The following is a 25,883-nucleotide window of genomic DNA, read 5'->3' on the forward strand; positions in this document are numbered from 1 at the left end:
CATTGAAAACAATTCTTAATTACTCAATAACAAGATATTGTAACAAATCTTGGGTACAGAGGGGGAAAAGCGAATGAAATTTCTTTAGAAATGATAAACCTTTAACCTTCAGATATCCGAAGGCCACTAATGTAGCCCCGCTGAATTTTCCCATCCCAGCTTTTTCCACTCTTACCTCTTTTAACATGTTACAAAAAGACAAAAATCCAAACAAGTTGACTCCAGTGACCCTCTTCAATGTATTGCTGCCATCTAGTGACCACTTCTTCCTGAGTCAAACCAAATATGCCTCCAAAGGCTCACAATATTCTTTGATTAACTTAACAGAAACTGCAGCTGGAGGACCTTTCGAGTTCACCAGGTTATACTCCACCAGACAGACAAGGAAACTGAGGCCTGTGAGAATTAAATGACTTGTTCAAGATCACATAGACAGTTTGTGTCAAAGAAGGAATAACAACAGCCATGATGATGGTGATGATGGTAACGATGACTTTTCTATAGTGGTTCGAGGTTTACAAAGCTCTGTACAGACATCATCCAGTTTAGTTTTCAGAAATACTTTGCTCTGGACTCTTGTCCTTTAAAGGGTTCTCATATGGAAAAAGGATTAGATTTGTGCCCCTTAGTCCAAAAGAACCAATGTGGGGGACAGTGGATTGAAGTTATGGGATGGCAGATTTCAGCTAAATACAACCACAAAAACCTCCTGAAAAATTAGAGCTGTCCAAAAGCCAAACGGGCTAACTTTAATGGTGTCTATTGCCAGAAGCCTGCAAGTGCATTGCAGGTAACTACTTATTCATATATGTTACATCAATCCATCCTAACTATTTCTTCAGGCACTGTTCTATGCACTGGGGATAGAAAGGCACTAGAAAACCTCTGCCTTGAAAGGAGCTCATGATCACACGAGGGAGACAACATGCAAAATTACTCTGCACAAACAAGCTATAGACAGGATCAATTGAAAGGAAGCAGAGGAAAGACATTAGAATGAAGAAAGATCAGGAAAGGCTTCCTATAGAAGGGAAGATTGTAGCTGGGACTTGAAGGAAGCCATGAAGTTGAGCTGGAGATGAGGAGGGAGAGCACTCCTGGAATGGAAAATATCCTGGGGAAATGTAAAGAAGGTCGGTGAAGAACAGGTCGGTGTTACTTGTTCACAGAACATGGAGGGGAGGGTAAAGTGTAAGAAAACTGGAAAGGTACAGGGGAGGCAGGAAAGGTTATAAAGGGTTTGGAATGCCAAGCAGAGATTTTATATTTTATCTGGAGGTGATAGGGAGCCACTGGAAGTTACTGTGTGTGTGTGGCAGGGGCACAGGGAGGGGAACAATCAGAATTGTGCTTTAGAAAAATCACTTTGACAGTTAAGTGGAGAATGGATTGGAGTGGGCAGATCTACCAGCAGCTACTGCAGTCATCCAAGTGTGAGGTGATAAAGGCCTGCACCAGAGGAATGGCAGTATCACAGGAGAGAAGGGGGCATATTTAAAAGACATAACAGATTAGATAGAGACAGAGAAAATGCAGTACAGAGGATGGCTCCTTGACACTGGAGAGCCTGGGTGACTGGCAGGATGGTGGGGTTTTCTACAAAAATAAAGAGGAGTTCAGTCTTGAAAATGTTGACTTTACAAGGTCTATTGACCATCCGTTATGAGTTGTCAGAAAAGCAGTTGGACATGTGTGAGGTCAGCAGAGAGCTCAGGGCTGGGTAAGCAGATCTGAGAATCTGAGAATCAGGAGATTCACATTTCGGCTTGAATGCCTCTGAGGTACCTTCCATCTCTGGAGTTTGTAGTTGATATGGAGTCAGTTGATATGGAGTCTCCTTGAGAAGTAGAAGGGCTTTTTCAGAGTTATGTATTAGAAAAACTACACTGTGGGGAGAATGACAGACAAATTGGGAGTGACTGGTCTCATAAAAGACCAGAAAGAAGACTGGAAGAAGGAGGGACATTTGCTTCTGGGGCTTTAGGAGGCCTGTCACTCTCAGCACTTTCAGATGCCTTTCTGACATCTCCAACTGGATGTCTGGAAGACCTAGACCTAGGAGGGGTAGTGGAAGTGGGGGGGGGACAGGTAGGACAAGGCTTTTATTAACTGCCTGGCATGTGCCAGATTCTGTGATAATCACTGGTAAGCTTAACACTCCCCTTATTCCCAGTAAACACACATCTTGAGCTGAGTCCCAAACCAGGGCAAAGTTCTCCTTCTGATAGTATTTTCAATGAGGCCAAATTTCATTTAGCTGATGCTAAAGTGGATCATCAGAAATCATGGCTTCTAATCCCTGCTCTGACTCTAAATCCCAGTCTCTGTTTCCTCCTCATTAAAATGAGCACTTTACATGAAGGTGTCCTTGAGAGTCATTTGTTGCAAGCTAAACTCAGGCTAAACATCAGGAACAGTAGAATGTGAAAGATATTCCTTGGTGACCCTGGACAAGTTACTTCCCAGGTGTGGAACATCACATCACTCTGTAAAATCATGTGTGGGACAAGGAAATCTTTATGGCCCCTTCCCAGATCTAACAACTGTCATGATTTTGGAGGGGTGGCCTTCAAGCCCTCATTTAGTCCCCTTACCCGAAACACCTGTCGATTTGGTCTAAATTACCTCTTAACCTGGGATCAATAAGCTTTTGAATATGTCAATAACTGTCTTCCACTATAACTATTTTTCTTTGTGACCCTATATATTCTATTTTTTTAATTTAACAACATTATTCTATAAGAGTTCAAGGGCTTCGCCACAAAGCCAATGAGCCATTACAAAAAAAATGAACTTCTCCTTTAAGGGTGATTATTCTACATCTCTTCCCCTCCCCCCTACCCAGATTTGACTGATATGGGAAATCCCAAGTGGGAAAATTCCCTCTGCCTATGCAGTTCAGAGCCTTCTAAGCAACTTGTAGACTCAAAGACTTTCTACCAGCAACATGCCAGGAAATTGAATAGCTTGTATTTGAATTGTTTTAAGAAGATTTTGAAAATCACCTGGCAGGACAAGGTCCCAGTCACCAAGGTCCTTTCTCAAGGTGAAGTGCCAAGCATTCAAACCCTACTGCAGAGAGCACAACTCTGATGGGTTAGCCATGCCGTTCAAATGCCAAATGTACATTTACCTGAAAGACTATTTTATTGAGGACTCACAAAGAAGGTGCCATACTCTGAGCAAAACAGAATTGCAGTAGCTCAAAAGAAATGTGAGTTGTCCAAGTTTAGAGACATCTCTAAATGTCCATGTGAACTAGTTGTGCTGGACCTATAGTAAAGTGTTCTGAGCTTGTATTTGTCTGATCAACCACAGGCAGACACACTGTACCTTGACTCCAACATAGTGATGTCATTTTGGTCCTCTTTGAGAATGAAGGAAAACCAAGTGACTTGCCCAGGGTCACACAATATGTGACAAAGACAGAATTTAAACAGATCTTTCTGGCTCCAAGTTTGGCTATCCTCTACCCTACATTGCCTCTAACTGAAAATAATTATATGATATACACCAAAACTGAATACTGTGAAATTACAATGATCAGACTAGACCCCAAAGAAGAGACATGAGAAGGTATTCACCACCATCACCACCCCACATTCTCCCTATTCACAGAAGCAGACATCTAGGAATACGGAATGCTACGTATAATTTAGAAGTTTTGTAACTATCCCTTCCCTTCTTTAGATGGAATGGTTTTCTATGAGGACTATGTAGGATACACTAAAAAATACAGGTGATAGAAAAATACATATTTACATATATATGTATATGTTCATATATATACATATGAGCATTGCATATACATATACATGCTTACACATATATGTATATGCATACCTATGTATGCATATGTATATACATACATACATAGTCCTGATGTGGCAGTTGAGGACAGGAATCCTTGAACATAGTCTACTGCTCTCCCTTCTGGTATAAATAATCTTAGTCAGAACTAAGGTTTAACTCCCCTGGGCCTCAATTTCCTCACCTGTAAAATTGGAGGGGAATGGTTTATTTATTCTTTAATATCCTTTCCAGCTTGAAATTTCATTCCCTTTTAGTTTCATACTAACTCCTATCAATGATTTTCTCACATCTAAACCAGCGTGTTAAAGGCAAACCAATATGACCATTAGGAATCTCCCTTGCTTTCCACTGCAACTCCATTTCAGCCTCTGCCTATACAATGTCACCCAGAAACCTGTGAGCTGTCATAACAATAGTTCACCAGTTCGCATAAAGACAGACTCTGTTGATGTGTTTATTATTTTACTGTACTTCTTTTATTTTTACTTTTGCTATAAAAAGCATTCCTTGGGTAAGGGAAGATGGAGGGATATGTTTGGAAAGAAAGATAATTTTTTTAAGATAGCAATAAGACATTTTAAATAATAACAACATTTCATAAATACATGGCAGTAATACTGACACCTTCAGCAAAGTTCTTCTTTGATTGCTCTTTATTGTTCACTGTAACCTACAGATAATTTCCATTTCTCCAAGGACTGTTGGCATAGCTGACATCCTGAGTTGTCTTAACATACCAGTAAGCATTCAAGTCCAGAGTCAGTCAAAGGACTGAGTGTCTTCCCTCTGAAAACCATCCTAGCCAAGGTCAGAGAGGTTGATCCCCAGAGAGGCCACAACATGGTGGGTTAGCTGGACACAGAAATTTTTTTCTTTTATTTATTTTTTAAATTTTAAACTTAAATAGAAAATGAGAAAAGAAAAAAGAAAACATTGCCGTGTACACAACATACCATAAGATAGGATTAAATATAAAACAATAAATTTCCATTTCAAGAAAACCTGTATAATAAATACTATACATTGTTTTCAAAGCCATCCAGCATTTTCTGGCTTCCTTGGAGGCTTTCTTTTGTTCTCTGCTGTGCACTTTTTGCTTTATTTTTCCCTCCCTCCACTCACCCTAAAGAAGGTGGCAATTAAACATGGATATACATACACACATATGTATATGTGTGTATGTATGTATTTGCACATATGTAGATATCTATAAACATATACATATACACTCATGCACATATATGTAAGACTGTACTATGCTTATTTCCACTTGTCATCTGTTTTTTTCTGAAGGTAGACAGAATGTTCCTTCATAAGCCCAAGTCTTTCCATGTTTTTTTCAAAATCAATGAGTCCATTTCCTATGTGACAGCAATGTGTGATCTGTGTCCTAAGCACATCCTATCTGAGAGATTATCTATGAAATTTTCCCCCCAAATTTCTGCATTCCTTCTATTCTTGGCTACATAGATTTTATTTACACAAAGAGTAATTTAAAATCATTGAAATGATCCTTTTTACACTTCAACAATTCTTTCCCTTGTGATAGTTTAAGGTCTGATAATGTTGAACCTACTTCCTTTACATCTTTTTTCCTGGTTTCTTTGCAATTCCTGAACTTTTGCTCTTCAAAATGAACTTTGCCATTATTTTTTTTCTCGCTCGGTAAAATCATTTTAGTAATTTAATTAGGATGACATTTGATGACTAGATTAATTAGGTAAAATTGTCATTTTTTGAAATTATATTGGCCTTACCCGCCCTGGACACAGAAACTTGCAAAGACTGCCAAGGAGGGCTCAGAATCCACATTGGTGAAGGGCTTACCTAAACCCATTTCAGAGATCCCTGAATTACTGAAGTATTTAGACTTATGAGGTAGTGTTGAGAATGTTGTATAAGCAGAAAAAAAGAAATGGTTTGGTCATGGAAACAACCATTGGACTTAACCCACGGGTTTTCGCATAATATTAATTGTACTGGTAGTAATCAGAGGAATCCTCACCCATTTTGCTTTTTGCTAGCAAATTTTTTTTGTAAGGGGCAGCTAGGTGGTGCAGTGTGTGAACACTGTGATTGAAATCAGAAAGATTCATGAGTTCAAATCTAACCTCAGACACTTACTAGCTTTGTAACCCTGGGCAAGTCACTTAACCTTGTTTGCCTCAGTTTTCTCATCTTTAAAATGAGCTAGAGAAGGAAATGTCAAACCACTCCAGTTTCTTTGCCAAGAAAACCCAAAAATGGGGTCCCAGAGAGGAAACAAGTGAGCAATACCAACAAAGTACAAATCATGGAGTATACCCACAGACTCTGGCTCTTTCAAATATGTGGAACATATATGTATATTCTTCACGGTCTTGTACCAACAAAAAAGATTTAATTCCATACAGCTTTTCATGAAAGAAAAGGATTATGTTCTGAATATTAAATATATTACCAGTTTTGTTATATGGCGATACCATTTCCTATAAAACACTAAAGAAGAGTATCTCATAAAGGACAATGGTGAAATGGGAGGTAGATACGAGCAGCTATGAAATAAAACCAACAAATCTCTCTAAAGAAGAATGAGAGGTGAGGATATCATCATGGGAGAGTATGCCAGGAAGAAAAGGTTGGTGGGTCACATGTTTAAATCCAGGGCTGCCAAAGACAGGCAGAATGTTTCACTGCTATGTTGGGATGTTGGGAAAAATCAAATACAGTCCCAAGTGTTAGATGGACTCCTTGTGGTGAATTTCTGGGAGGCCATGAACTAGGATAGCATCAAACAGGCAGATATGGATAGATCTCAGTCTGTCTCACTTCAGATCATTGGAAGGAAGTCCCAAACTCATGAGATCACAGACCCACTGTAGTATCACTGTTGATCAGTATAAGACACAAGGTCCAAAGATTCCTGAATCACAGAAAGCTCAGCAACATCCGTGGGAGTTGTCTTGAAGGAGCCAGCTGGTTGCACACTCTTGGGTGTGGCCCCTAGAGTTTCCTTGCCAGTTTCAACAACACAGTTGAGCACAGTTTGAGAGTATTTCCAGTATAAGTATAAAAAGGGTTACACATACGCAGTCCTTTGCTGCTCAGTGATGTTGGCAGAAACTTTGCTTGAGAACCTCCCACAGCAGACCTTTGGAGTCAACCAACTGATGACCTGTTAGGAGATGACATGGATGAATTTTCTGAGCGCTTTCTGTTTGTTGTTGTTGTTGTATTTTTTGTTTTCTTTTTACATAAATTCATAAAAAATGAATTTAATTCTATAAATAAGTCTTTCCTAGCTCTCCTAGGCTCAGAATAGTAATGCATTCATTTGGAGTTGGCAGTGGACAGATGTGCAAACAAAGCTTCTCCCTTACGGTGCCAGCCCAAAGACACCAGAGATGAGCTATGTCATCTATAGAGTTCTGTTCAGGAAGGATCCTGAACAAGCCATTGAATTTCCTTTTTTGTAAAATGAGGGAATTGGAAATGATCTCTAAGCAGGGCCCTTAACTTCCCTACCCACAGTATTCAATTCAAATCTTACTATCTGGGATTATGGGAAACATTTAATATCAGAAGATCTGAGTTCAAATACTGGCTTCACTCTTTCCTCTCTGAGACTTACACAGTCACTTCACATCTCTTGACTTCCTAGATTCCTCATATAATAAACTCATAGATATAATGATATATCATTTAACAATATAATGCATCAAATATAAAATAAACTCATAGAAGTAGAGAAGGGAGGTCAGAGGCCATCTGGCTCAACCTCATCATTTTACAGGGGAGGAAACAGAGGCCTGGAAAGGAGAACTGATCAGCCCAAAGTCACACAGGCAGTAAGCATGAGAGGTGAGATGCTGCCCAGTTCCTCTGACTCTGAAGAGAGACGCTTTTTCTACTCTACCCCACCCCCTCTCCCAGATGTGACTCCTCTAATTTGAAGGTCTCAGGATTATGTCTGCAGCTGAAAATGACATTAGATATAGACTAAGGAACCATCATGGTTAATGGATGGATCACTGAAATTGAGATTTAAAAATCCCAGGATCAAATTCTGTCTCACACATTTGCTAGCTATCAACCCTGAGCAAGTCATGTAAACTCTGTGTGCCTCAGTTTCCAATTCCGTACCTACGTGGATCAAATGAGATGATGTATATAAAACACTTTGTAAACTTTAAAGTGCATAAAATGTTACTTTCATCATCATCATCGTCACCTCGTTTGCAACTCTGTTAGCTGTCCCTTGTACTTGAGTCCCCTCCAGGGATCTTAGTAAGTGAATTAGCTTTAAAACTGTCTAGCACCCTTACCATGCAACAGCTGCTACTCCTCTGCATGGTCTTATCCCCCCCCCCCTCCCGCTGTGAGACCAGGTGTCATGGCTCGTCATAATTGCTGAAATTTGCATGGCTTGGTAACTGCCCAAAGGACTTGACATACATTACCTCACTTTACTTTAACAATAAGAATGTGTTTGCTTTAACATATCTTGCTCTTTGATCAATTGCATATATCAAAAATATGAGCAAAAAAGGGGAAAGAAACACTTATGTATTATGCCCATTTTACCAATTAGTGATCTCAGAGAGGAGGAGTAACTTGCCCAGGGTCATGCGGCTCTTCAGTGTCTGAGGCAGGATCAGTATCCAACTCTTAAGAACCCCAAGAGCTAGTTTCACTTCCTGAAGCTTCCAGCCCTTGCCATGGTATTTTACATTACCTACCCCCAAAACAGACATACTGGCTACCACGTGCACAAAGCAGCCCTCTGCGTGAGGAATGTTCATATTTACCAAGATCACAGCTTCGCCTACTTGGCAGGTGTCCATTTTTTGTTTCCGTAAACAGCAATAATAGAGTCCCAGGAAAAAGGCAGTGATGCTCACAGAAAAGAAGCAGATGAAGATAATCTTGTGATCATCTGGAAGATGAAATCATCAGGAAGTGAGCCTACACGGGTCAGGGCACTTAGCATAGTGTCTAGCATATAATAGGAGCTTAATAATGCCTACTGACTGACTGACTACGTGGCACAGGATCATAGAAGAAAAATGTTACCTCTAGAGCCAGGGACCTAGAGCTCAAAGGGACCCAAGAGGCCACGCAGTCTGATGCTGACCCCTTTTACAGGTGAGGAGACTGAGGCCCAGAGAGAGGTATAGGATCACAGATCATCTAGTCCAGATGAGCAAACTGTGCTTGGGCAGATGGATAGGATCATGGATCTTGATCTGTAAGGGCCCACGAACCTAGCCATCTAATCTATGCTCCTTATTCAACAGATGAGCTGTTAAGTGTCTTGTCCAACATCACACAGGCAGCAAATTGTAGAGGTGAGATTTGAAATCAGGTGCTCTAAGCCCAAATTCACTAAGCGTTCCACTGCTCCACAATGTAGGAGTCAGACTCTACTTGGCGTCTATATAATTAATAGAAATAGAAATATTCAGAGTATTTAATATAGTTAACAGAAAAGATGAGGGAAGATTGGAGCACCAAAAGCTAGAAGAGATTACCTCGTCCCCCTGTCCTGCACCCTCCCCTTAGCTATACAATGGAGACTGGGGCCCAAGGAGGAAAAGCAGCCTTACTCAGTCACAGAGTTGGTAAGCAGCAAAGTCATGACTAAAAATTGAGGTTTCTGGCTTCCAGTCCAGGCCTTTTCCATTTCACTAGACTGTGTGATAGGCTTTTATGAGAAAAGATCTAAGAGACAAAGGGGTAGTGTGAAAGCGAGTGAAAAGCCCTGAGATTTTAATTCCAGCTCTATCTCTTACTACCTGTATAAATTTAAGCAAGTCATAACTTCCCTGGACCTCATTTCTTCATCTGTAAAATGGTAGGATTGGACTAGATGACTTCTGAGGTACCTTTGAGCTCTGGACCTATGATCCTATGCACCTTCCTGAGCCTCCATTTCTCCACTTGCAAAATTAGGAAGTTTCCTTATCCTCTGTGTAACTTTATATGCACATGTGTACTTCACCTCTCTGAGACTCAGTGTCCTTATCTGTAATAATGATAACGATTCCTGGAGGATTTGATGAGAGAGCTCTCTACCTATTACTGCCTTATAAAATGGAAAGAGACAGCAGAAGATAAAATTGTTTTAAAGAAATTTTGCTGAGAGATCTTACTAAAGTTCTCTTTCAATAAAACCATGTTGTCTCTCTCTGTTGGTAGGCAGGGGCTGGGAGAGTCCTGCAGATATCAGAGGGTGAATAAAAATAAGTCAGATTAGGTGTTTGTTTCACATCATTACGAAACTAGACCCAGAATAGTTGGGTGTGGTTGAATAAAGGGAAGTCGTGACATGTGGTAGGGTTTGCATTGAGGTTAATTGGAAGGTCAGAGGATCAACAAAAGCAAAAAAAAAAAAAAATCAGAGTTGGAAGGGACCTCGGCATCCACTGAGTTACTGTGGTCTAATTCAAACCAAAAAGAAAAAATTCCTTTTACAAGTACCGTACTCTTGGTAATCTAGCAAGACCAAGAAAGACCTTGATGCAAAATCTTGGTACAATCCATTCCAGTCCTGGTCAGCTCTAATTGTTGGATTTTCCACTTCTCATCAAGCACTCATTTCTCTCTTTTCTATCCATTATTCCTGGCCCCTCTGGGACCAGGCAAAACACAATCTAATCTCCCTTCCCTCAGCCTGAGAGCTCTTAATGAATTTGACTAAAAGTTTCATGCTCTCCCCTCCCCCACCCCCCCCCCATCATACTCTTGCTTTCTGTTCCTCGAGCCGAATATCCTCCATTCTTTCACAAAATCCTCCTAAAGCATGGGCCTAAGACCTAAGCGAATCAGTATGGGACATTAGAAAGAGCCAAAGGATCTGAATTCAAATTGTCCCTCTTCCATTTACTGCATGCGTAGCCACGGATAAGTTACCTCAGATCCCTGGGCCTCAGTTTCCTCATCAGGAATATTTAGGGGGATGGAATATTTTCACTTATCTATGCCCTTCATAAACTTGGCACCCAGAAGTTATCAGTCGTAGTACTTCTGAAGTGATCTGATCAGACCAGAGTGCAGTGGGATTCTCACCGAACCCCTCCCCATCCCTAGCCATGGAAGTCTCCATTCCTTTAATATAAACCAAAACCACGTCAGCTTGGGTGGGGTGGCTAGGGTTGGCATCATCTTACACCACAGTCTCCCACTGAGCTTGCCGTCCATTAAGTCCCCAGGCCAAACCCATAGAGGCAATTTTGTGCTCAAGGAGTGAAGCAGAAAGAGGTTTTCAATCCAGATTAGGCTAGAGAAGGACTCTTAGTAGGAGACAGGGCGCATTTAGTGGAAATGGTGATCATCAATTATTATTCATTTTCAGACATCTTTCTTTGCAAGCACATGTTGACTCCTTGAAGGTAGAGACTGATTCACTTGTATCCTCAGGGCCTAGCATGGTGACTGATGCATAGTAGATCCTTAATACTGTTTCCTGGGATAAAGTATTAGCTCTTGAAAGGCAGGGCATGATTTTATTTTTGTCATTGTCTTCCTAACACCTGTCTTAGTATCTGGGACAAGGAAGGTGCATAATGAGTACTTGCTGATGGTTTATGAGGATCAGTGCATGGTCTGGGATGGCAATGTCATGTGATGGAAAAATAGAATCGCTAGGATGGTATCCAAAGATTTGGGTTCAAATCCTGACACAGTTACTTGCTACCAGTATGGCCTTTGCCAAGTCCTCCTTTTTTTTTTCCTTCCACTTACCTCATCTCCAAAATGAGGGTGTTGGAATACTCAATTTCTGATATTCTTTCTAGCTCAAAATCCATTTTTCTTTCCTATATGACACAAACAACCTCTCCCTTTGTCCCCTCCTCCACTGGAAGAGTTTCCATGTTCTCCTCCCCCTCCACCAATAGCCCGCACCTACCAGTAGTTTCGTGGAATGGATACTTCAATTCAATCTCTGTGTTGAGAACTGGGTGCTGAATCATACATATTATTGGCCATTCCTGGGGGAGCTGGGCAGGGCTGTAGGTGAAGTTGCTGATGACAGTCACAGTCTTGTTAGGGTGCCAAACATATGAGAGTTGTGGTGTCACTACCAAACCATCTGGCAGGTCCCAGGTGATCTTGGGGGCTGGTTTTCCTGTCACACGGCAGCTCAGGGACAGTACTTCCCCCTCTTCCCTGGTCAGGAGCTGGGCATCCACCTCGGGTTTTGATATGGCTGTTGGTACAACAGGAGAGCCCCTAGTTAAAAGTCCTGGAAAGCCAACATGAGGGGACCAAAGCTTCAGCCTCACCCTACCCCACCCCAAAGCCGATCTACTAGTACTGTGACTCAACCACAGTAGTGAAACCTTGAATTTGTACCAAGTAAGGATCAGCAAAAGAAATCATAATTGTCAGCCTAGAGAAAAGACTTGGGATGGGAGTCAGCCTAATAGTCATGCTCCAATATTTGAAGGGTGGTCATGTAGAGGAATTAGACTTTTTGTGTTTGGCCTCAGAAGACAGAATAAGGGACAATTGGTGGGTGGGAGAAGGGGGCAAATCTGGGCTTGAAATCAGAAAACAAAACAAGGACAGAGAACTTCCTTAATAGAGATGTCCAAAAATTAGATGGGCTTCCTTGGGAAGTGGGGGGGTTCCCCCTTATTGGAGGTCTTTGAGCAAAGACTGCATGACCACTTGTTGGCTGCCCCAGAAATAGGACACTAGTGAAAACCAGCTTATTTTTATGGTGTTTTTATGTGCAAGATGCTTTCTTACCGTAACTCGACTAGGAGTTCTATGATGGTTGGGAGTGAGCACTATCCTTCCCCGCTGCTACCTGGAGGCCAAACGCAATGCAACTGTTCTCCTGGGTACCAAGTTCTTGGGGCCAAACGCAATGCAACTATTCTCATGGGCACTAACTTCTCTAAGGAAGATTGGAAGAGACTGTTTTGGATGGGTTATATGCCATACCAAAGGCAAGATGGAAAGGATAACTTCCAAAGCGTTCTTCCTCTTCTAGGACATTTTGTCTTAATGACCTTGGAAGAAATTGTTTAGGACTCCCCCTCCTACCAACGAGCTAGGAGACAATGAATCAAAGCTGTCTCCTAAGCTTAGTGATGGAGCTAAAAGGATAGCTGGGTGTGAGCTATGTATTCTCTTTGAGAATCCATTAGCCTGTATGTTAGAATGAGGATACAGGAAGTAGTTAGCTTATACACTCATGACTTCAAAAAATTACATTAACATATGACATCTTGAAAATAGAGATTATTCAATTCTTTGTATTCATTTGTATACCCAGCCTAGAACAACACCAGGTACATATAAGGTACTCAATAAATACTGATTGCTTTATTGGCTATAGACTCCCATCTTTGGTAAGGACATTGGAGACCATTGGAAGAAGAATAGTCTCTGCAGTGCTGCTTGGGATGCCGAAGTCAGGGATGTAGCTACTTCTCAAAGCAGCCTGCTCCACTGTGGGGCTGATCTAATTGTTAGATCCTTAATTACATCTAAACAAACATATCCCTTTTTAACATGTGCCTACTGATCCCCAGTTCTTCCCTCTGGGTCTTCGTAGTTCAAGTCCCTTTTTCTATGGACAACCAGGCAAATAGTTGAACAAAATAATCAGGCTTGACATCTTCATCCCCTTATTTTCTCCAGGATTAACATTCCCCTTGCACATAAAACACTCAACTCCTGATACTCTTAGGAACTCCCCATATCTCCTAGATGACACTTGGAATTTCCCCCCCTAATCCAAACTATCAGGAATCATTGCTTACCACCTCCTACCCCCATTCGCCCCTCATCTCTTTGGGTGGGAGGTGGAGTCTGCTGATTATTATGGATGGGAGTTGAGAAAGTTAAAAAAAACAGGGGTAAAATCTTCAAACTCCCCCTGCCCTCTTTGACCCACACTATGGTTGACTGGTACAGCCCAGGCCTCATCTAATATTAATAGCTAACAGTCATACCAGAATTAAAGTGTACTTTCCCAACAACAACCATATCAGCTAAGTAATATTGGTATTATTATCCCCTTTTTACAGAGAACCCTGAGGCTCAGAAAAAATAATTTGCCCAGGGTCACATAACTTTATAAGTATCTGAATTGAAATTCTGACAAAAGTCTCTGGATCCCAAGTTTAGCTATACTGTGCATATACTTTGTATGAGTGTATGTCGTCTCTCCCAGAGAGTGGGAGCTGCCTGTGGGTATAGGCACTTAGAAGAGCTCCTCATATTTGGGGATTTTTATGCCCTTGAGTAGGGCCATAGATTCAAAGAATTAGAAGTGACCTAGAATCTCATGTCTTGCCACCCAACCCACTCCTCTTCTTCTTTTGTATTAATGAATAGAATGGTGGACCTGGTGTCAGAAAGACCTGAGTTCCAATCCTGTCTCAGATGATTCCCAGCTAGATCATGAGGGGCAAGTCATTGAATTTCTTCAAGCCTCATTTTCCTTATCTATAAAATGAAGATAACAATACCAACTATCTCCCACAGTTGCTATGTGGAGATAATGCTATCCTAATTGGAAAGGGTTTATCATGGTGCCTGACACATAGTAGGTGCTACATAAAAGTTGTTGCTGTCACTGATTAGAGAAATTAATGTTCAGAGCTGTACAGTGACCTACCCATGGTTACCCGGTTAATTAATGGTATAACTCAAACTAGAAGGCAGCCATTCTCACTCTTAGACAGTACTCTTTCTATATCATAATGCCACTCTGGTAGGCACTTCACTTCCCAAGACCTTGTCTGTCTTGACCTCCACCCTCTCCCTTCCACTTCCCTTGGTTAGCATCTTTCTTCTGCAACAATTTAGTAACTTCCCATAAAAACATGTACTAGGTCAGCTGTTTAAAGTACAAACAATAATTTTCTATAGTGGGTGGAGATCTCAGGGTCTCAATTACAAAATAAAGGGAAGTAACTAGTCTAAGGTCAAGCAGCTGGTTTATGGCACCGCTAGAATTAGAACCCAGATCTGCTGACTCTTAGGCCAAGTGCTTAAAAATATCTCTTATTCCTTCCGCTTCCTAATTGTTTCTTATCTCTTGAATGACAAATACATAGCCTCTTTGGCAACAACATACATGCAGAGCTAAAGAGAATCTTAATGGTCACGGACAGATCTAGACGGGACCTCAGAGGCCATTTGGTTCAACTCCACTCCCTTTGCATAGACAAGGAAACTAAAGCTGGAATAGGCAAAGGGACCTAGGTGATCTCAGAAGTGGGGATGGAACCCTCATCACCTGAATCAGGGCTCGTTCTACTCTAGCATGCTCATTATCTAGTCCAAGCCCCACATTTTACAGATGAGGAAACAGATCTTAAGGGAATCCTTGGCCAGATTAGGATTTGAGCCTGATGCTTTGGCTGTCATGGTGACAGAATCCAAGCTAGGAAATCAAAGGAACCTCAGAGGTTACCTAGTTCAACCCTATCCTTTTTTTAACAGATGAGGAAACTATGACTCAAGGAAGAAAGGCAATTTGCTTAAGGCAACAGATGAGGAAACTGAAGCACTATGAGGGTTTGAGATGTGCCCTGGATCCCAGGATCAGAGGGTCCTCAATGGATACTTGCATTAAATCTAAGCAACCAATAAGTCCAATTTTCCCATTTTGCCGATGAGGAAACTGAGGTGCAGAAAACTTAAGTGATTGGCCCATCGTAACATGGTAAGTGTCAGAAGCAGGACTTGAACCCAGGTTCTCCTGACACCAAGTTCAGGACCTTTTTCCCCTAAGCTTTACTTTGAGGAATGCTAAACCTTGAGTAGAGCCTGTGCCTCTACCTCATTTGACAGATGAGGAAACTGAGCCTTCGAGATGCTAAATCATTTCCCCATAGTAGCACAGTTAGCAAGCATCAAGAGGAAAAGCTCTTAAACCAGTCAGTCCATCTGATTGTCTCACAGACATTTCATCCCAGGCAGAGAAGAACAGTGGGGGGATCAGGATGGCAAATGAGGACTGGGTGAAGAAATAAGGTACCTACCCCCATGCTGCAAAAGCTGGGATTTTTACTTTACCACTCAGAAAACTACATCCTTTTCTACTTGGAAGGCATCACTAGTGATAATAATGTCCATTTCTTTAGTATTTTAATTAAGATTTGCACAGTCCTTTATTCCAAACAACCTTATGAGGATAACGTATAATTATTGTTATCCCCATGTTATAGATGAGCACACTAAGCTTGTCTTGTCCAAGGTCTCATAGTGAGGAAAAGTTGGAGACAGAATTTGAACTATGGTCTCTTGAGCACAAGTCTACCACATGGCATCTAAGCTCCCAGATCACCCCCTGCCAACAGTGACTGGATAAAATGTAATTCCCTTTCCTATCCCCACCATTTCCCATGTTTACTTCTTAGAAAAAAACATTTTCCACCCTCTGCCTTAGAGATCTCCTGTCCTATCCCCCTTCTTCTCTTCATGAGAGCCTCATCTTTTGAACATTGGTCTTCCCTACATTGAGAATACTGGACAGATCCCTGTTCAGATTCTGTGATCTTGATGTGGTTCCTACAGAGAGGGACTGTTACCTTTCCCTGATTCACTGGGCTTGATCTCTCATCATCTCCACTCTCCACCACCATCGGACTCAACTGGCTACTAGACATTTCAGTCTGGATGTCCCAGAGTCATCTCAACTTCAACATATCTACAACCAAACTCATTGTGTTTCCACTTAACTCTGAATGTTCTGCATTAAGGCTGGGCACTACCATCCTCCTGCTTATCCAGGTTCACAACCTTGGTGTCTTTCTCGACTATTCTGCCTCACTCCCATAGACTGGCCTACTCTTGTCATTTTAACCTCCACATGATCTTTGCCATGTATACCATTCTTTCTACTCAGCCATCCCTCTAGTTCAGGCCTCCATCACTTATTACAGGGAAGGACACAGAAGGTGAGGGAGGGAAAGGGAAAGGGAAGGGAAGGGAAGGGAAGGGAAGGGAAGGGAAGGGAAGGGAAGGGAAGGGAAGGGGAGGGGAGGGGAGGGAAGGGAAGGGAAGGGGAGGGAAGGGAAGGGAAGGGAAGGGAAGGGAAGGGAAGGGAAGGGAAGGGAACGGCAGGGAAGGGAACGGAAGGGGGAGGGAAGGGAAGGGAAGGAGGAAGGGAAGGGAAGGGAAGGGAAGGAAGGGAAGGGAAGGGAAGGGAAGGGAAGGGAAGGGAAGGGAAGGGAAGGGAAGGGAAGGGGAGGGAAGGAAAAGGAAAGGGAAGGGAAGGGAAAGGGAAGGGAAGGGAAGGGAAAGGGAAGGGAAGGGAAGGGAAGGGAAGGGAAGGGAAGGGAAGGGAAGGGAAGGGAAGGGAAACAGGAAGGAGAGGGAAATGGGAAGGGAAAGGAAATGGGAAGGGAAGGGAAGGGAAGGGAAGGGAAGGGAAGGGAAGGGAAGGGAAGGGAAGGGAAGGGAAGGGAAGGGAAGGGAAGGGAAGGGAAGGGAAGGGAAGGGAAGGGAAGGGAAACAGGAAGGAGAGGGAAATGGGAAGGGAAAGGAAATGGGAAGGGAAAGGAAGGGCATATATGCTATATGATCCTTGAGGGCAGGGACTATTTCCATGTTTTTCCTTCTACTCCTTGGTGTCTAGCACAGTGTAGGGCACATAATAAATTCTTAATAAGTGCTTGCTGACTGTTGATCACATCTGGTATTCATACAGTGATTTGATCTTCAGATCGTTTTTTCATACAGGGCTTCATGAGAGTCTCACAAGATCCTGTGAGGTAGGTACTGCTAGTATCATTATTCCCATTTTACAGATACATTTACTGATGCTCAGAGAGATTAACCCACTCGGCCCAGGTCACAGAGCTGGTCAATCTCAGAGGCAGTCAAGCAGCCCAGATCTTCCCAATTCTACCTTTCATGTGACTTACCAAAGAAATTCTTTTTTCAAAAGTGGAATAACTATGGAGATTTGGTAAGAATAGTGGGCATACATTTTGTGAATGTTCGCTTCTCATTCATGCTAAATCTAAATGTTAAATCTGTACCATTTTTAAAAGTCATTTCCTCTCCTTGCCAGGAAACCATATTTTTTTGAAATGACAGAATTTGAGACCCAGGAGAGACTTTAGAGGCCATCAAGTTAAACTCATATATGGAAGGAATCCTTGCTATAAACATACCCATAACGTTATCTCTATAATATTAGCCAATGGTGAATCTTCCCCAGGAACTTGCTAACCCCTCTGCATCGCTGCAGGGCACACATTTGAAGTTAGTTCCCTCACAAACACACTCAAAGTTCAATATCTTAGTTAAATTTCCAGGAAAAGCAAACTAGAGAAAGGAAATGGAAACTCTTTGCAGTCCTTCTGGATGCAAACTAATTTATTTCAGAAACCAGGGAAGAATTAAACAATTCTAGGGATAGACAAATATGAAATAACCCTGTCCTCAAGGAGTCTGCATTCTCTCTCTGGGTTGTGTGGATAAGGGGAGAAGTAGGGGGGACCTTAAACCTCAAAAAGCAGAAGGAATATGGCACAATGGGAAGAGATCTTAACCTGTAGCCTGTAGCCTGAGAAGCTGACCTCAGATTGGGATCTGCCACTTTTTATCTTTGTGAACTTGGACAAGTTCACAAAAGATTTACAAGACTCTCTTTGGGCCTCAGTTCTGTAAAATAAGAGGCTGCATTACATGACCTCTCAGCCCCTTTTCAGATTTAGAGCTATTAGCCTGACATCCTATGACTAGATGACCTCTTAAGCTCCTCTCCAGGATAAAATAGATCCTACAATTGCCACTGATTCCTTTACAAATAGTCTCAACCTAAGGAAAAATGCAGTGACCCATCACTCCCTGGCACATGCCTGCTTGTCCTCTGGGATCATGAGACATTGATCATATGGCTCCGTGTATGGTGGAAAAAGCATGGATCACTCAACTATTGGGCAATATGCCAGAAGATGTGAAGTTAGACATTTGCAAGGAAATACTGTGAAGAGGAACAGGATCTAAACATGAGCACAGTCCGTTCTCAATGTCCTCGGGCGGAATGCCTCCTCTCACAAAATGATCTTCTCCGAATTACATATAGATACATAGATAGATATAGATGTGAATATGCATAGATTTATGAAATATATAAAATAAATAAAAGATAATTGACATAGATGTAGATATATTTATATCTATAGATACATACACATATGTGTATATATGTATACAGGTATGAATGCAGGTAGATACATTTGCATATCCCAAACATATTAGTATAGTTTTAAGCTAAGAAAGCTTTTAAGGCTATCAAGCCTTTAAAAGGTTAAACCTGCCCTGACTCCAAGAACGCCATGTAAATGTATTTATGTATGCATCTATTTATCTGTCTATCTATCTATCTATCCATTTATCCTTCTGTCTCTTTTTGCCTCCCTATTTCTATCTCTCTATTCATCTGTATCTATCTATCTAATCTATCTTTATGTCTATCTCTGGCAGTCTTTCTATCAATTTATGCACTCATCTATATCTGTCTCTCTATCAATCTGTCTATACATCCATATCACTCTATTTATCTATCGCCTATTTATCTAGCTAGCTATCCATCCATTTATCCTTCTCTCTCTTTTTGCCTCCCTATTTCTCTCTATCAGTCTGTCCATCTATATCTAATCTATCTGTATGTCTGTCTCTCTGTCTGTCTGTCTATGTATTTATCTGTCTCTTCTAATGGAATGTCAAGTCCTTGAGGGTAGGGACTGTTTTTTTTTTATTTTTTTTTATCTATATGCCCAGCACCTGGTACTTAGTAGTGTTAATAGATACATATTGGTTGGTTGATTATCCCAGGTTAAAGTTCAGTCCTGTTTCTGACTAGTTCAGAAGCAAATTCAAATTCTCCCTCTGATACTCACTGGCTTTGTGAACCCAAGCTAATAGCTTAACTTCTCTGTGCCTCAGTTTCCCTCGTCACTAAAATGAGAACAATATTTGAAGGGAGCACTACATAAAATTGAACTGGTGATTTGCCACCTAGCCAAGAATGAACTTCTTTTTCTTCCAAGAATTCCCTTTAGGGGCTCTGATCTCCACTAGCTTATTCTCAAGTCTCATAATAAAGTCGTATATGAGTAGGTTAAATTGATGGGGAAAAGCCTTTATAGTAATAATAAAAATAATACCAACTGAAATTTGCATAGTGCTTTACAGTTTACAGATGCTTTCTGTAAAATTATTTCATTTCAGGATCATACCAGCTGCAGGACAGTGGGGAGGGAGGAAGTAAGTATAACTATTCTCATTTAATAGATGAGGAAACTGAGGCTCAGAGAAGTTAACTGACTTTATAAGAAGAGGGATTTGAACCTGAGTCTAGGTCTAGCACTATATTTTGCTCCTATCTTAGTCCAAGCCTCAGTTTCTTTTTCCTTCTTCCATCACTTCAAGTCTTCCAAACGTTTGACAGTATCTCCCCTATCTGGAATCCCCACCCACTGAACATTTCCCTCTGGGTTTTGATCACCAGGTTTCTTGTTACTGGAAAGGCATCAGTTGGACTTCCCTTTCCCTCTTGGCCTCAGTGCCTTCTCTTTTCTTAGTTCAGTTTCCAGCTCCAGCCCACACATATTGAGGAAGTTGATTGGGTGCCAAGTTAAAAAATCTATTTTCAGTTTGAAGTACCAAAGAAACCAAAATGACAATGCAGTAACTTTTGTCTCAAGAAAGTTCCCTAATTCCCTTCCCCAGTAATTTTGGTGATAAGATCTATACAGAGAAAGGTCACCATTGAATCAGCTTCTTTGCGTCCTGACACTTGCTACCACTTTTAATCCCATTATCGGCTGGTACAACTCAGTACCCTGAATACAGAAAAATTAGGTTAAAGAATTATGGGAAGTGATTCCCCAGCTCAACTTGATTTGCTTCCTTTGTCCAAAAGATCACAGATCTTAGAAATAGAAGGGACCTCAGAATCCATTTAGCCCAATCTCCTCATTTTACACTTGAGGAAACAATCTCAGAGAGGTTGATTGACTTGCCCAAGGTCAAGCAAGTAATAAGCAACAGAGGTGGTCTTGTTATTCCTGTCCTTTGACTCAAAAGTCAGTGCTCTTTCAAACATGGTACCTTCTCTGTGCCTTAGTTTCCCCAAGCTATAAAATAGAATGTTAAGACATATATTTGAACTATATTTTAGTAGTGGATTCTCTTATACATCCCCAAATCTTCCCCAAGTGAATTTCCTGATTCTCATACCTGTCAGAGGTGGTCCTTGTAAACCAAACCTGTGGCTTCTACACACCTCCTAGGAGGGGAGAATGCATATAGATTTGTTCTCTGACAATATTCCTTCTGCAGATGTGGATTTTACAAAAAAGAGGGTCATTTTAAACCATTTTGCCTAATAGGGGGCAGGTGAAAGGGCATGAGTAAATCTTGCTCTCATCCGATTTGACTTAAGGAAGGAATAACATACACACTCAGTTGGGTACCTTACCCCACAAGAAAGTAGGGGGGAAGGGGATGACAGAGGGGGGATGATAGAAGGGAGGGCAGATTGTGGGAGGAGGTAATCAAAAGCAAACACTTTTGAAAAGGGAGAGGGTAAAGGGAGAATATTGAATAAAGAGGGACAGGATAGGATGGAGGGAAATATAGTTAGTCTTTCACAACATGACTACTATGGAAGTATTTTGCATAATGGTGCCATATGTGGCCTATGTTTAATTGCTTGCCCTCTCAAGGAGGGTGGGGGAGGAGGGGAGAAGGGAGAGAATTTGGAACTCAAAATTCTGAAAGGAAACGTTCAAGAAAAGTTGGTTTTACATGCAACTGGGAAATAAGATATACAGGCAATGGGATATAGAAATCTATCCTGCCCTACGAGAGTAAGGGGTTGGGGGTTGGGGGGAGTGGGGTAACAGAAGGGAGGGTAGATTGGGGAAAGGGGCAATCAGAATATATGCCATCATGAGGTGGGGGGAGGGTAGAAATGGGGAGAAAATTTGTAACTCAAAATCTTGTGGAAATCCATGCTGAAAACTAAAAATATTAAAAAAAATTAAAAACTAAAAATTCAAAAACTAATCAAATGAGATAATTAAAAAAGAAAAACAAATGCTTAGGTAAACATAGGTAACTCCCAACCCAGCCGTAGTCAGAATTTTGACTAATTCCAAGTCTGGAGAATGCAAGTCAATGACATATAAAAATCAAAGAAGTCTGTTTCATAAGGCAGGGTAGATGGGGACGTGGTGAGATTGAAGTGTTCTGATTTGGGGAAATTCCATCTTTACCTGTCAACATTTTATTATTTTCATTTGATAAAAACAAGGGGCCTGTTTAAAGGAATATTTTCATAGAATTATTGGCCAAGCATCCCAAATCCCTCAGGCACAAAATGGAAGCTTTCTTATAGGCTAACATGAGGTGTAAAACAAGCTAATCAATTTCTTGCCTGCCTGGATCCACAAATTAAAAAAAAATCAAGGATGTTTTTGGGGAGGAGTCTTCAATGAAGACAATGTCATTTTCATCCAAGAAGTGACACTCTTTCGTATGTCCCTTTTTTATAATTTACACAGGTACTTGCCTAGTTCAGATCCTCAGTGTTGCACACTTAAAACATATGTGTGTGTATATGTGTGCATATGTATGTATGAGTATATACATATATGTGTGTGTATGTGTGCATACACACATATGTATGTGTGTATATATATACATACACATATGTGTATATATATATACATATATATATATATATGCTTTTGGTCCATGAATCAGTCTTTAGTTATTAAATCTCTCTGAAATTTGGAATTTGTAGGAACTGATTTCTTAGGTCCAATGTGCACACAATCTTACCTTGGACACTTGACAACTATAGGAGCCAAGTCAAGGTACTGAAACCCTGTAAGCTTCGGTTTCCTTAACTATAAAATTAGGTTGTTAGATTTAATGACTGCTAAGGATCCATCTCACTCTGATCTATTGTCCCTCCTGGGAGTTAGGGTGGCATGATGGAGAGAAGGCTGTTCCTAGAAACACCAGGACCCAAAGCTGAATGATCCTTCAGAAACTCATTTGTTTGTGTCACACCAACAAATCGCTTCACCTCCCTGATCCTTGGTCTCCTCATCAGTAGAATGAGGGAGTCAGACTAGGTGACCCCCTAATATTCTTCTACTTCAAAATCCGAGATCCTATGATCCAATGATTCTGGCCAGGTGAGGGTTTTCACTCTGCCTTGAACTTTCTAAGGTGATTCCTACAATCTTACTTTAGCTAGTGACATTTTCCCTACTTGGATTCTATCAAAATCATAGAATTTTTGACAAGAAGGAACTTTAGCAGCCATCTAGTCCAACTCATAAAGTATGAATAACCACAATAATATGCCCAACAAGTTATTGTCAAGTCAATCCCTGCTTAAAGACTCCAATGAGTAGGGACTGCTTTCTCCCAAAGAAGCTCATTCCACTTTTGGACAGTTCCCATTAGGTTTAATTTCCTACTCCTTGTCCCCAAGACCATCCCAAACCCTTTCAAACCTGAATTAGACACTAATATTTGCTCCCGGTTCTGCCTTGTTGGGGCAAACAGATCCAGTCAAGTCCTTCCTCCATGTGTCAGTTCCCACCTCCTTCATACACACTGTTCCTTTTTTTTTCCTTTCTGGCTAAACACCCACATTTCTTTCAACCAATCCTCATATGGCAACAACCAGAGAAATACTTCACCCTTCTAATTGTCCTTTTCTGGATGTCCCTAAATATCTCAACGTATTACTTAAAATTTTGTCACCTGAAACTGAACACAATTCTCCTCTTGGGGTCTGACCATGGCAGGGCTATACAGCAGAGCTATACCTTAGCACTTTAGCACAGTGTCTGGCACAGAGCAGACATTTAATAAAAGCTTGTTGATTTGAGTCCTAATTTCTGGAAACAATGCCTTTCTCAAGCCAACCCAAGGTTGAATTATTTTTTTTTCTTGATGATTGCCTTTGAATCTTTCATAAAGTGATTTACCCAAGGCCACATAATTGGCAGGCAACACAATTCAGATTTGAAACTGGTTCTTCCTGTTTCCTAGTTCAGTCCTGTATCTACTACATCATGACATGGAAGAATAAGTCCATATGTTTCAGAGTCCTCAAGAGGGAAACCAGGGTCCTCACTTAACCTCATATTTATCCTAACTTCACTATGACCAGAATCAGAGAATGCCGTAGCTGGAAGAGACCTCAGCAGCCATCTAGTTCAATCCATAATCAACATTACAATCTTACTATGTGATGTGCCAGATGAATGTTCATTCAGCCTTTGCTCAGAAATTGTCAAGGGGAATCATAATCTCCCTATAATTTCTAGCCAGTGCTACCATTTAGAAAGTTTTTATGTATGAAATGAAATATCCTCTTGGTAAACAACCCCATATATCACATCCTCTGAGGAACTATGGTTTTATTCCCATAGAGAACACGTCTTATACTATGAGAAGAGTCCATCTATCAATGGTCCCAACTCAGTGACTTACCATAAACATTCAAACACATCCTGCCCTGGACAGGCCCTATGGGGAAAATGTTGAAAATGCATCTGTAGCATCCTTCATCTTTTAAGGAGACAAACTCAAGTGTGATGGCTGAGGAGTTCAAATCACTTTGGGTCACTCGGACATGGTCAAGGTAGGATCCAAGTAATCTGGGGCCATGGTTGGGACTGTATGTGGCTATATTATCTGTTGTTTGACCTTCTTTCTGCCATGTGACTTGGAGGACCTCTTTCTCTGCAGACAGCTGGCAGGACAAGGTTACATTTTCTCCCACAGTACTGTTCACTTCTGTCTTGTGAATCACTCTTGGCATGCCTGAGGACAAAAGGAGAACAAAAAGAGCTCACAACCCCATTGTGTTTCACAAAGCCCTTCTTCACACACACACACACACACACACACACACACACACACTGTGAGGTGGTTAGTGTAAGAATTAGCCTGCCCATTTTACAGATGAAGAACTGGAGAGAGGGTGGAGCAGTGAAAAGAGAGCTAGATTTTAAGAGTTAGAGGCTCTGGATTCAAATCCTGCTTCAGCCATTTATTATCTCATGATCGTGGGCAAATTGCTTAATCTCTCTGATCCTCAGTTTCATCATATGTAAAATTAAGGGTTTGAACTCAATAACCCCTTAAATAAGCTTCCAGTTCTAACTCTGTGAACATCCTCTAAGAAATTTAATTTCTCAATGAAGATCACTCCATTGTTGTGTCATAAATAGAAGTCAGTCATCTTCCAACTCCAATCTCAGGGTTTTTTCCCCTATTACAGCACAAAGCTTCTGATACATATCAGCATCCCAACTCCTCTCATTCCTAGTTCCCAAACCCTTCCCTTTCCCATGTAGCTCCATGTTCTCCAAACCCTCTTCCCCAACAAATAACAAATCACCAATTCTTGCCTCCTCAAGAACTTTCCTGGAACTCTCTGGAAAAACCTTCAGTCACTCAGTGATTAGAAAAATGAACTAAGGACTTGATCCCTAGGTCCTTTTGTCATTTCTAATAACAAACTATAATTAATTGATTATAATTATTTTATTATTATAATGTTTATCAGCTTATAAGTCAATCAATAAGTATTCATTAAGCACATACTGAGCATCTGGCACCATGCTGGGTGCTGGGGATAAAGTAAAATAACATAACATAATGTAAAATAAAATAAACAAAAATAAAATAAAACTGAGCCTACCTTCAAGGAATTTAAATTCAAAGAGAGATGGCAGATATACATGTAAGCACATAGAAAATATGTATTCACAAAATATACACCCAATGAATACAAGGCAGAATCTGATGCTTCGCTACCACCACCCATCAAAAGAAGGTTTGTCCCAGGTTCAACTCCAAAGGCACTTTAAAAATTTCTCAACTAAAAAGTCAGATCAGTGCCTAAACAATGTGAACCAGTGCTCATCCTTACCCTCCCTCCCTCATCTGCTGCTAAGTTCCCTTTCAGCATTTGACCATACCAGCAAATATGTTCCCAGAGACAGAAAGCACCATACACACTACCAGCAGCAGCATGGTTATGAAACCAAAAAAAAATTCTCAGACAAATC

The 25,883-nt window shown here is 41.0% G+C and overlaps 1 protein-coding gene across 1 annotated transcript; it reads right to left on the reverse strand.

The window, feature by feature from the left end:
- Window positions 1-5,516: 5,516 nt before the first annotated feature.
- On the reverse strand, window positions 5,517-25,883 carry LOC118840806 (OX-2 membrane glycoprotein-like). The gene is made up of 5 exons (XM_036748158.1): window positions 25,794-25,883; window positions 24,298-24,630; window positions 11,702-12,001; window positions 8,601-8,728; window positions 5,517-6,967 (listed from the first exon to the last, which is right to left on the reverse strand). Exons 1-5 carry the CDS (start codon window positions 25,846-25,848, stop codon window positions 6,872-6,874), a joined length of 912 nt encoding a protein of 303 aa, XP_036604053.1. The 5' UTR covers window positions 25,849-25,883; the 3' UTR covers window positions 5,517-6,871.

This window comes from Trichosurus vulpecula, chromosome 3 (assembly GCF_011100635.1).
Source record: "Trichosurus vulpecula isolate mTriVul1 chromosome 3, mTriVul1.pri, whole genome shotgun sequence".
NCBI classification, from domain to species: domain Eukaryota; kingdom Metazoa; phylum Chordata; class Mammalia; order Diprotodontia; family Phalangeridae; genus Trichosurus; species Trichosurus vulpecula.

Coding starts and splice junctions, on each gene's coding strand:
- LOC118840806 (XM_036748158.1), bottom strand. CDS start 25,848: ATGCTGCTGCTGGTAGTGTGTATGGTGCTTTCTGTCTCTGGGAACATA. Junction 24,631..25,793: donor CTCTGGGAACATATTTGCTG/GTATGGTCAAAT, acceptor TTTTGTCCTCAG/GCATGCCAAGAGTGATTCAC. Junction 12,002..24,297: donor GATGTGTTTGAATGTTTATG/GTAAGTCACTGA, acceptor TTGTACCAACAG/CCATATCAAAACCCGAGGTG.